At 47.1% G+C, this 12,695-nt stretch overlaps 1 protein-coding gene across 5 annotated transcripts in view; it reads left to right on the top strand.

Moving 5' to 3' along the window:
- Positions 1 to 6,765, top strand: part of LOC138487710 (tetratricopeptide repeat protein 12-like) — a 466,792-nt gene extending 460,027 nt beyond the window's left edge. For all 5 annotated transcript variants that reach the window (XM_069614243.1, XM_069614241.1, XM_069614244.1 and 2 more), the window contains one exon: positions 6,597 to 6,765. In XM_069614243.1, the coding sequence (XP_069470344.1) occupies positions 6,597 to 6,651 (55 nt within the window). In that variant the 3' untranslated portion in view covers positions 6,652 to 6,765. The remainder of the gene's footprint in view (positions 1 to 6,596) is intronic.
- Positions 6,766 to 12,695: the final 5,930 nt, after the last annotated feature.

Here is a 12,695-nt window from a genome sequence, read left to right as displayed (position 1 = left end):
AGCGTCCCCGTCAATCAAGCTGCCAGTGGACGGGGATCTTCTCTCCAGGGAAGGAGGCGCCATCCTCCATCACGACCCGAAGTCGCTGAACTTGCAGGCCTGGCTCCTGCAGCGTTAGAGTTTGGAGGTTACGACATACCAGCCGACTGCAGAGAGGTTCTTGCAAAGGCCAGGGCGTCCTCAACTCTTAAATGCTATGGACACAAATGGAAGAGGTTCTCTGTCTGGTGCCACGCACAGAAGATTAACCCTGTACGGATTACGGCTCCTCAAGTACTGCTGTACCTACTGACACTGGCCAAGGCTGGACTGGCAATTGCTTCAATCCAGATTCATCTTGCTGCGATCTCCCGATACACCAGAACCACGGGACGGACGTCTTTGTGGTCTCATCGTCTGGTGAAAGAATTCATGAAGGGACTGTTCAGATCGTTCCCTGCGGTGAAGGCTCCGGCCCCGGCGTGGGGGCTCAACGTGGTGCTGACCAAGCTCATGGGACCTCCGTTCGAGCCTCTGCACTCAGCTCCGTTGGAAAACCGCGTTTCTTGTGGCCATCACCTCCGCCCGACGGGTGGGAGAGATCCAGGCCCTTTCCTGCAAGCCCCCATACTTGACTTTTCACGACACGAGGGTAGTGCTCAGGACGCACCCCTCCTTCATGCCCAAGGTGCCGTCGGACTTCCACCTCAACGAACCCTTGGTGTTGCCTGTTTTCTTCCCGTCGCCTTCGTCGCCGGCTGAAAGGACTTTGCACTCGCTGGATGTGGCTAGAGCGCTGAAGTTCTACGTGGACCGCACGAAGAGTTTTCGGAAGACGTCGCAACTTTTTGTGAACTTTGGACCTGTCAATCAGGGGAAGGCTCTCTCAAAGGCTTCCATTTCCAGATGGCTCTCCGGCTGTATCATGTACTGTCATCGGTTGGCAAACCGACCGCTGCCCGGCCGTCCGAGAGCTCATTCCACCAGAGCGATCGCAGCTACCACGACGTTCCTATCTGGTGTGCCCCTGCTGGATATCTGCAGGGCTGCTACGTGGAGGTCTACACACACCTTCAGGAAATTCTACTGCGTCGACCGGGATTCCAGGGAGGAGTCCAGGGTCGGCCAGGCAGTGCTGCGCAACCTGTTCGCTTAAGGTGAGCCTGGTGAGGAGGTAAGTGTCATGATCTCTGCTTCCAAAAGGTCAGGGTTTTCCCAACTCCCTTGGAAGCAGATCCATAACCCAGGTTCCGAGTGCCAACCAGTCCCAATTGGGACCTTTTGGACCCAGTCCTGGCACCAGTGGCACCAGGCTCATAAATATGCCCAGTCCCAGCGCTGGAAGCGCCGGGCTCATAATGCTTGGGTGGACTTACCTGCAGCAGACCATGCTGCTTACTTGCCTGCCAATTGAGCCTCTGATCCTCTTCTGTTTGGAACTACTTTTCCTGTTGGGTGGGGCAGGAGCCACTCCCTAGATTCAGAACACGAACTCTTCTGGAAAGCAGGAACTCTTTTCTTACCTAGGCGTGGCTGTGGAAGGAGACACCTAAGCACTACAGGAGGCTATTTAAACCACAACCGATGGATGAATCTTGCTTTGCGTTATTCTGCATCCTCTGCAGCAGAACGCTCATCGTGTCTTCTGCATCTGATCCTGGGCCTAAGGAAAAAGGCTTACCATCCTGAATCCAGTCTTCAGCAACACCTATAAAGACAAGAAAGAACAGGTTAGCATTACGGTCTTCAGTGACAGCTCTTCACTTACCTGGTCCATCGGCTGTCACCAACGCCTCGCGCTGCATTCCGGCATCTGAAAGACAAAGGCTTACCAACTCTTCGCACGCTCCGGAGGCCTTCGGCGCTGCATCCCGCATCTGAAAGACAAAACAAGGTGCGTTTAAAGACATTGGGGAACTTTAATACTCGCGTGCCATTACTCCTTTCCACATCTAACCCAGTGGGTATTCCGGCACCCTGCAGCCGCTCCGAACTTGTACCTGCAAAATAAAAAGACAGTTAGAGCGCATCGTGAAGCAGGCAACAAGCGCTTACTTACGTGCTTCCAGGCGCTTCTATTCATCACACAGGCTCCATCTTCAACTCACTTCAGCCCGTCATCCGCCATCGCCGGAACCCTGCAAAACAAGAAACATCATTACTAAAGACTTTAAAGACATTAGAATTACTCGAAACTTACCGTTCGTGCAGTAAACGACGGACAGCAGTCCTCTGAAGTCAAGAGGCCTGCTCCCCTTATCCAGTGAAGAAACTGGTTACAGCACCCTGCCCCGAGGCAGATGGAGAGCACGGCGTTCACTTACCTAAGGTGAGAGCGTTAACCTTTGGGGTTCTACAGGAGAAGAGAAAGGGAAGAAGAGAGAGACATTCAATAACCCAGTTCCTTAATCCCATATTTTCTATCTGCAGACATCTTACTTTTCGAGTCAGACATACAGTGAGTGCACAGAGGTCCAGCCCAAAGAGCCAGCCGTGTGTTACACATCACCTTTGAAGATACGGTATACGCCCAGTCAAGACCGGCGCCTCTACGGGAATCAGGTGAGCGTTACAGTAAGAGATGCTTAATGTTGAGCCTGTTGCCACCTCCCATGGTTGTGCATGTGTGTACTGCTATGTATTCTTTTATTCATGAGCATGTGAATCCATGCCAGACCCCATGCTGGAGAAGGAACAAGTTACTTACCTGTAACTGTTGTTCTCCAGCATGGGTCTGGCATGGATTCACATGCGAACCCTCCCGCCTACCCCTCTGCAGCTCTTCACTTGGTCATACTGCCACTTCACGTGCTACCAAATCTGAGGATGGCAGTCATTGGCTGTGGTCAGTATGACGCAGAGATCAGTGATTGGTTACTACTACGAAAGACCGATCAGAAACGAAACTGATACTGATTTTTCTTTACCGAGGATTCCCAGCCTGACGACAGGGAATATTCATGAGCATGTGAATCCATGCCAGACCCATGCTGGAGAACAACAGTTACAGGTAAGTAACTTGTTCCTTACTTAGTTCCTCACACACGTCTGCGCATGCATACCATGCAAGAGTGGCTCAACAGCCAGTGGGGTCCGGCCATGCGGACAATGGGATGATCTGGTAGTTGTCTTGCCAGCCCTCGTTCTCTCTGCAGTGGTGGTCGAGGGAAAACCTCTTGAAGGGTAAAACCTTCACCACCCCCGCAGTAGAAGCCACTCTCGCGACAGATGCATCTCTCACGGGATGGGGGAGCTCACCTGCTCCAGCAGACGGCACACGGCGTGTGGTCCGCACAAGTAGCTTCCAAAGACATGCATCTGTTAGAGCTATTAGCTGTATTCGAAGCACTGAAGGCCTTTCAGACAGTTACAGGGGAAGATGGTCCTGATCCTGACAGACAGCACCACAGCCATGTACTACCTGAACAAACAAGGGGACACACTTTCCAGGGCTATCCAAGCTGTCCCAAAACATTTGGATATGGGTTCTCAAACACAGGATGTTCCTGTTGTCCCCACACATTCCAGGGGAACTCAATCTTCTGGCAGACGTGCTCAGCAGAGATTTCCCACTGCCTGTAGAGTACGAATGGCGGCTTCGCGAAGACATCGTCTACGTTTTTGCACTATTGGGCTCCCCAGAGATCGACTTGTTTGCAACTCTGGAGAACGCTCAGTGCCAAGATTACGCCTTCAGGTACCCCCAGAACTGTTCCAAGTTGGAACGGTCTCTGGATAGCATGGTCGGGGAAGTTTGTTTACAATTTCCCCCCGACTCCCCTGCTCAGCAAGATTGTGCATAAGATGCACCCAGAACCAGTTGCTTGATATTGAGGGCCCGCCAACCCTGGTGTTCTCATATGATGATGTCCCTCTCTCCTCCTATGAAACTGCCTTGCCCGTACTACATGTTCTCTCAGGACAGGGGAGAAACACTACACCCATGCCCACAAACTCTGAACTTAGCAGCCTGGCTCCTGAGGTCATAGAGTTCGGACACCTTCAACTTCCTCAGATGCATGGACATACTTGGGGGGGAGGGAATGAGGAAACCCAACACCCGGTATTGCTATTCCAGTAAATGGAAACGCTTCGTTATCTGGTGCAATGCCAAGGGCGTCAATCCCATTGATTGCTCTACTACTCGCATTGTATTGTACCTGAATCACTAGACTCAGGCCAGGTTTTTAATGCCCTAAAGGTTCACTTGGCTGCTCTTTCAGCCTACACTACCTCACAACAGAAGGTGTTGTGGTGGTAAATTAGTTATTAAGGCTTTCATGGAAGGGGTTAAGAGGATTCACACCCCCACCCCCCATTTCGAACCCAGCTCCCGGATGGGACCTAAATGTGGTATTGACTAGACTTATGGGGGTCTCCCTTTGAACCTATGCACAAGGCCAGTCTCAAAGATCTTGCCTATAAGACAGCCTTCCTAGTGGCTATCACTTCTATAAGAAGGGTTAGTGAACTACAGGCCTTTTCAGTTCTAGACCCTTTTGTTACAGTTCAGAGAACGTGGTTCTGCGCACTCACCCTCGATTTGCGCCTACATTTATTTCCAAGTTCCATGTGAGCCAATCAATTGAACTGCCTACTTTCTTCCAGAACCCCACTAACATGGCCAAAAGAAGTCTACATACATTAGATGTGCGCAGGGCAGTCATGTTTTACCTGGAAAGAACTAAACCACTGAGAAAGACCAACCAATTTTTTGTTTCACTGGCAGCTGGTAGTCTCTAAATCCGCAATCTCAAGGTGGATTATCAAAAGCATCACACTGTTTCTCTCTTTCTAAGAGAAAACTGCCCTTCAAGCCTAGAGCACATTCTACTTGAGGCACTGGGGCTTCCATAGCATTAATTGCAAATGTTCACCTAGAGTCCATTTGCAAAGCGGCAACCTGGAGCTGTACACAACTTTACAAAACACTATTGCCTAGACACTCATTCTAGGTCTGATTCCCAGGTGGGACAAGCAGTATTAAGACATCTTTTCACTATTGTTCCTTCTCACAACCCACCTCCTACTCTGGGTACTGCTCGCTAGTCTATGCACAGCATGTGATTCTAAGCAGATTAACAAGCATCAGAAGACATGATTGTATCTTCTCAGATTCACATGTGCCCACCCTTCCTCCCCGCATGGGTGGAAGGAACATAGATGTCTTACTACTTTCTCTTTTATGTACTCACTCACGATAGACATTGAGCTCCCTCATGGCAGAAAAAATAAAATTGGATGGACCTCGATGCGTGATGGATTTTGGGTACACGTCACGTTGGGGATAGTGTTAGACACGCCTATGCCAACGTCCCCTTTCGATCCTCGAAAGACGAGATGCAATACTCTGTGGTTACCACTGGATGTCTGACCATATGCACAGCATGTGAATCTAAGCAGATTCAATTATCAAATGCTATTACGGTGAGTAATGCAGGTCTGACCAGACTCCATCTTGGAATGACATTGTCAGAAAATAATGTATATGATTATTCTAGACTTTGATATTCACTGCTCAGTAAGGCAATTATAACATTTTTATGAATACAAAATATATTGGAAACTAGCATTGAAACTTTTATTTTTAAAAAGGCAGTTTACATTGTTATTGCAATTAAATAATTTACTTTTTTAATAACTTTGCTGAAAATATGCTGTCTTTATGAGCCTTAAAGCAATGTTTGTTACATGCTGGCCACTGATTGGTTCACAGTGCTGCTAAAAGTGCAATTTTCTTTTACATTATGAACTAAGACATTTCATAAATATAAATAACAAACACAGTTGTAGACAGTTCAATCTTAAAGTCTGTAAAGAGCCCCAGAGCATGTATGCACTCTGCTCTCTCCCCTCTGTAAGCACGAGACGCCCTCTGAATGATGGTGACATTCCAGCAGGACACACAAGATGACAGTCGCACCTTGAGGAATGCCTTTGGCGCTGCTGGCTTTTCTACTTTTAACACTAAAAAAAAACACAGCCCACAACTCAAGCTATTTAATCTCGTGATTCAGCTGTCAAATGGCTGGGGTTGCTCCAGACTCTTGCCACAGAGCGTGGATGGAGACCTAGAGTGAGACAGTGAGACCACTCTAGATTGGCGTGTAAGCCAGTTATTTTTTTATACTAAAATGGCTATAATTTGACAAATTATACACATTTTTCGGGGGAAAATATTTCAGTAAAATTGCTTTTATTATCCAATTATGGTGTTCTTATTTTGATGTAATTGATTTCAAGTGGTAATAACATGTAAATGGAATAATCAAATGAAATTGCCCTATTCTGCACAACCTTTTCCTTCCGTACCCAAGTTCGACAATGTATTGTATATGCATCCGTTTTTTGGCATTGCCTAATTGGTTATTGCTCATAATTGATTGCCATGATTCCCGGAATCCATCCCATTCTTTCCTACTGATGACCTCTCGGGTTGCGAATAGGAGACTTCAGAACATCTTTCATATGAAGTAGCCAATTTCCTAAAAGCGATCCTTCAGAAAGATCAACATTTATAAATGAGTACTGCAGAAAATAGTCTATTTATGGTCACCAGTTCAGGCTTTCACTCAAATGCCCTCCAGATATGTAATTTTTTTTTTCTTTTCCTGTAGGTTTATTGGACCACTCCGTGAGTTGCGTGGGATGAAATTCTTGTCTCCTGCATGAAAATGCCTTGAATTACTTTGAAACGCACCTTTTGTTATTAGGACATTTATTTTTTATTTTGTTTCGTATTTTCCTACTTCACGTTCAATAAATTATTTGGCACTGGACAAATCTCTTGCTTTGTTCTGTTTTTGTGTTTCTAAGACATTGATGGGTAACTGGCAGCCCTTCATTTATTTGTCCTGCAACTTCCATCAGCTATATGCAGAATTGTCAATGGTGAATCGTAGCAGCTGTAGGCCAAAACATCTTGAAAGACGCAGGTTGCCCACCACTGTTAAAATCGAACTCTGATGGGTCATGCACATTTGTCTTATACTGTGGGGATTGGAGGGGAGCGGGAGTTGGATACAGGTATACTGTATGCTTTCCCTGCCCACATTCTAAAGCAATTTCCAATTATGAAATACTAAAGTCCTTAATGTGAGATTTGAAGACCTAACAGAGGTTGCAGTAACCGCGCTTCCTAGATTTCACATACGGACCACCCACTACTAATCAATCTATTTTTCACTGCTGAAATAGGAAAATCTTTGCAATCTATTATCAGTTCATCTTAGAAATTATGTGAGCACATTTTTCTTTTGACCGTATTTTGGCCCTATATAATTGCATCAAATCTGCAATTTATTATTTCATTTTTTTGCAGCATGGAACTCCTATGTGAAACAGTGCTTAGTTGAAATTTGGCAACAGGTGCCAAGTGGTCCTCTTGATAATGTTATGTTGGGGCCAGTGTCTTACCTTAACTTTTGAAAATACAAGAAATGTGAATGCCAGAAGGTATTTAACAATAAAAATAACCTTTATTAAAATGTATATGACTTAACTTAGACCTTTTACACTTTAAAACCAGTTACAAATACTTAAAACAATATCATACAAAAAATTGTTGTACTTGCGTCTTTCAACACTATACCTTGCTGCCCAACCTTTATGCACTACGTGGTACACCACACCTACATTTTGTATATTGTATCAGTAGATTTGACATCTTGATGCGCGAGTGTGAATCCAAAATGTATCAATTTATACACAAAGTAACACTTAGCCCTTCCTTATTAACTACAGTAGAAACATGCTAAATCACAACCTTGTGTCATCCTCCTCCCAGTTGCCAATATAGTGCGTGCAACGCAAACCCCTTTCTCATTGGGACCTTTATCGACTGTTGGGCAAGATTTTCTTGTATGTATAATTTTTCCTCCAGTTGTGAACCCCCAACCTTTTGCTTTTTGTCTGACCATCCTAGCCTGACTTTTTCCAGTACCATGAGACTCTTTCCCTTCAAGTACAGTGCACTGGGGTTTCATTTTTAAGGCCCTAGACACCCGCAAAGGATTTTTGGTGAATGTGCAACTGTGTCCAGGACAGACCTGGTGGCAGCGGTTACTTTAAAAGCATGTTTGACTCTTTCAATGGTCCCAACCGCATTTACCGCAGGACAGTGGCCAGTGCCTAAAATGGCTATGCCACTTGGAAATAACTTATTTGGTCATGCAGACCCCCACGCAACCAAAGCTTCCGCAAGCTACTGCATGCCTTGTGTTTATGCGCCCAGGATGTGGGCTGGAGCTGTATAGCCTAAATGGTTAAATGTGAGCATATCTCCTATTGGTTGCTCTTAGTTTTGAAGCGAAGGAGATTTCAGATGAAAGAAGGCACTCTAGACCTATTGCAGGTCGATCTTCTGAGTTCACAGAACTTAGTAAAGGAGCCAAGTATCCTGAACCGAAGAAACAGATCTGTGGAACCGCTGGAAGGTTTGGCACCCTGACCCAGCTGTTGTCTTTTTGGAGCCCCTGTTCCTCATCGATCGCAGAAGGCCTGCAAGGGCACTTTGACCCGTTGGAGGAGTGGTGCTAACTATTCTCGGCACCGCCTGGTTAATCTGCAAATGAGCCCCTTCGGAAGTGTTCCTGGACAGCCCAGTAAAATGACCAGCTCGTACAGGACCTTTGCTTTGGAATCGAGTTTCGACCGGAGGCTTTGGGAACCGAAAGCTCTTGGTAGAAGGCACTCTCTCGCAGAGTTTCGCACACCCAGCATACCTAGGTCTGCAATTAGGCTCAGGTTCAGGCAGATTCTCCTATCTGGTACCCGTGTTGCCCTGCTGTGCTGACTAGCTTCATGGGTGCCTTGCTGCTGTGCCCCCCCCATGCCCTAAAGCGCCTTGCAGTGGAACTGGCCCAATCCCTTCCCCAGAAGCCGAGAAATCGCCAATGTCCCCCCACGGACTGAGGTCCCGGTACGCAGCCCCTGAAAGCTGGAGGGATGCGCAACTGCTGGACTCAAACCTGCAAGCGAACTGGAGTTGACTGGTGAAGTTTGGTCCGGACTGCCTCGAGGGTCAGTGAGTACTTGCAACACTTACCAGTAGCCCCTGGCGCATCCAAAAACCTTTACACACGAGTGTCCCCAAGGGCCACTCACCTTTGTATGGATAGTCTGAACTACCATCCTAGTCCCGATTCCTGGATATAGCTCTGCGCCCTTGTGGGGACCCTCATTGAATAGTGGAACTCTATTCTTCATCACCTTATTGTTACGCTCACCTGGTATCCACAGGGACGCCACCCAGCAGGGTTACTCGCTGGTATGCTTCTCAGCTTTGCCCTGATGTGGTCTGCGGGGAAGGTTCTGCCTGAAAATACAGGAGGACTGTGTTCAAGACTGACTGGGGTAAGTATCCTTCCTCCACCCCCGTATGCTTTCCGTCCCTCTGGCGCCCTCTCCTCACGTTGTGGTAGAATTAGGCGTGCTCTCCGTCCTGCCTTCTTTGCAGGGGTGCGTTGTCTTTCAGGGCTGAGTGCGGTCCAGTTACTTCACTGACGCTGGCCCGTTTGATATTGTTCAGGTAGGTCTTATTGCTGTTCTTTAGTTTTGTTGCTATCCTGCATGCCTTTCTTTGTTTAAAATGTCTCTTTTTTTTTTCTCCCTTAGGTGTGCGGAGCTTCAGCGCGGTGAACTGGCTTGGTTGAGCCCCGCTGGTAAATGATGGCGCATTAAGAGCGCTATGATGCGGTAAGTAAGCGCTATGCGTAGCGCTGCGAAGTCTTGCCTTTGCTAACCTGTGTTTTCCTTCCTTGTAGGTCGCGGTGTTCTTCAGCACGAGTGGAATGTCTGGAGTGGTGCCAGCAGAGAGGTGACCAGCCAGGTAAGCCTTTTCGTAATTTGTAAATGTCTCTACAGCTTTCTTTAATGTTGCCTCTATCTTCCTCTTTCAGGTCGTTCTGTCCGGGAGGCGTGCAGATTCGAGGAAGCTGTTCTCAGTAACTGCGAGTGTTTAAAGATGAAGACTGCCGGTAAGATGCTGCTCCTAATGTTCCTTTTGTCTCCTTGCAGGATCTTCTCCGAGGTTCGAGGAATAGCTGGACGTTGCAAGCTGCAAAGTAACACGAAGCATGTTCTGCAGTCAGGGCGTGGTTTATATAGCCCAGGTAAAGTGGTACCAGGGAAAGTAGTTCCAAGCCTGCCACACCCAAAACACTAGACCGCATAGCTTGGTTCTTACGAACCAAGCTATGTGGATGCCTCCATGTTGGCTGACAATACAATAAAGTAGTTCCCAAGCACATTGTTGTTCATGGCGTATGAGCCTGGCGCTGTATGTGCCAGCACTGGCCCCATGAGGGCTTTTGAAGAGGATGCCAGGCTCTAGAGGCCCGAGTCCTGACTCCACCTGGCCAATGGGTTTGCCAGAGGGGGATTTGGGCGAGGGTCGTGACACTTACCCCCTTTCCTGATACGCTGCAGCCCCTTGAAGAGACCTGTTTTTATACGCACAATCGAGTGCTGTCGCGCTGAGCGCACAAGGTTCCACTCTTCGTAGGGGTTGAACTGCCTATTAGTTGGGGGTTAGACTCTTGAATTGCCTAAAGTATATTTGCACTGTCTGGTCCTCTTCTGTTACAGATTGTGGATCTTTACTTGTTTAATATTACTTTCGGCAAATAGTAATGTATATATGTTCCCTAGTATAAGGTTGTTAGTATTGTTAATATTGCTGTGGTTTCATCTTGTGTGATTTAAAAGGCCTTACTACATGTATATGTATTTTTGATATACACCTGACAGAGTCATTTTTGGTGGTGTTTACTGTGTGCATGCTCATTGTGGACTTTCAATCACTCGCCCCACCTGAGACCTAGTCTTGACCGCTGCCAATGTTACCTTGATTGGTCTTGCTTGTCCAGAAGGTTACCCTGTTCCAAGAAACTAGGCTGGCCTTCTAAACCTCTGCCGACCAGGTCAGAGTTCAGAAATCCATGTTAACAAATTGATGTACAGCAGTGGGATAGGATCAAAGGTACCCAGTGTTGCGCACTGGTAGAGGTACCCAGATTACACTTACCCAGGACACATGGTGACCTTAGTAGAAACCAATCTTAGAACATGGAAGCAATAACTAACATAACTTTGCTTCCGAATCAGACACTGAGAATGGTGTGTACCGAGAGGCTTATCTGCTCAAGGTACCAAAGGTGAAATGATCAAAAGGATCATGGATTGGCAAGAAGTTCAGCTTGATGCCATTACCAGATGATGCAGAAGGTGGTGGGGCTGCTCTCACTGACGGCTCTAGTGGAACTGTTGCTGCCATCATTCATGGAGCCTATGAAGAAGCGGATGAATAAGAGTCCCACGTTTTGTCTCTTAGCTCTGATGCTGAAACCATGCTTGAATTCAAGAAACAAGAGCTGCTGTTTACGCAGAAGAAGCTTGCGTTCAACATAGCAAAGCTGAGAATTGAGCAAGCAGAACAAAAGGTCATGGATCACCAGTTGGACCTGGCTCTTCTACCGGATCTGGAAATGGGTCTGGGTACTCCTCTTATCCAGTTTCCTAAAGATCTGCTCATTATGTATGATGAAAAGAATGACATCCTGGACTGGTTAACTGCATTTGAGGTTGCATGTGAGGTACAAGATTTTGTGGATGCTGACAAGATTGCGTGGTTGCTCAGTCGACTACCCCATTCTGGCTGTAGTGCCATTATGGAAATGCCAAAGGCTGACAGTCAAAACTTAGTAAGATTGACGCAAACTCATCTTAAAGTTTGGTAAGACACTGCCTCAATACTTGAAGAGATTTAGAGAATACAAAAAGAAAGAAGCTAACAATTGGGTGTCCTATGTTACTGATTCCTTGACAAAAACTGGCTGGGTTGAAAGCTAGAAGGTCACCACCTTTGAGGGTGTGATCTGTTTGGTCATGCTTGAACATATTTTTGCATCTTGTTCCCCTGCGCTTAAGCAACAATTGGCTGATTCTAAGGAGGTAGATCCTAAGAAGCTAGCCAGTCCAGCAGATTTGTGGGTGTCAGTGTCCCATAAGGACAAGACTACTCCTGATAAGCGGAAGAAGGGGGGAGAAGAACAAAGATAAGGAAGGTGGGGGATCTGATGGCACTCATCTCGATTAAGTCCCAAGATAATGGTCTGTGTAGTGGGAGTTATCCTTCCAGACTTAACTCTGGTTACAGTCAGCCTCCCTAGGTCTCAAGACCCAGTGGATGTGTGGCTTGTGGAGCAAGTGACCATGTGAAGGGGCACCCCCAGATGTAAGGTCAAAACTTTGGGGGACCAATCTGTCTGGCCTTCCCCTCCTACGAGGAGGAAGAGATCACAGGGGCTTCCTTCTCAGACTCCTTGCCCAGTGGGATAGAATCTGAGGTAGTCATAGTTTCCCTTGGTTCCTGGGAGCATAAAGTCTCAGGCTTATGCTAGCATTCAAGTTAACATGAAGCACGACAGTGTGCTAATCAATGGAGTAGATACTCCTGCCCTTGGGGATAGTGAGGCCAGCAGAACAGTGGTAGATTCCACTTTGGTAAACCCAGAGGAGCTTGCCAGAGCTCCCCTGATGCCCACCAAGTTGGCTGATGGTCTCAAGTTCCCAGTAATGCCTGTAAATTCTATGATACCATGGTCCGTATTCCAGTGAGCATACAGAGGCAAGTCCCAGGAAAGGGCATGATGGGCCTGATGATCTCAGACTTGGGTGTCATGGTCATGAAGTCAGGGGCACAGGCATGCATGGGT

This window comes from Ambystoma mexicanum, chromosome 9, assembly GCF_040938575.1.
Source record: "Ambystoma mexicanum isolate Mex_15411 chromosome 9, UKY_AmexF1_1, whole genome shotgun sequence".
NCBI classification, from domain to species: Eukaryota; Metazoa; Chordata; class Amphibia; order Caudata; family Ambystomatidae; genus Ambystoma; species Ambystoma mexicanum.
The sequence above is the reverse complement of the archived record's forward strand: the minus strand, read 5'-3'. Positions and strand labels throughout refer to the sequence as shown.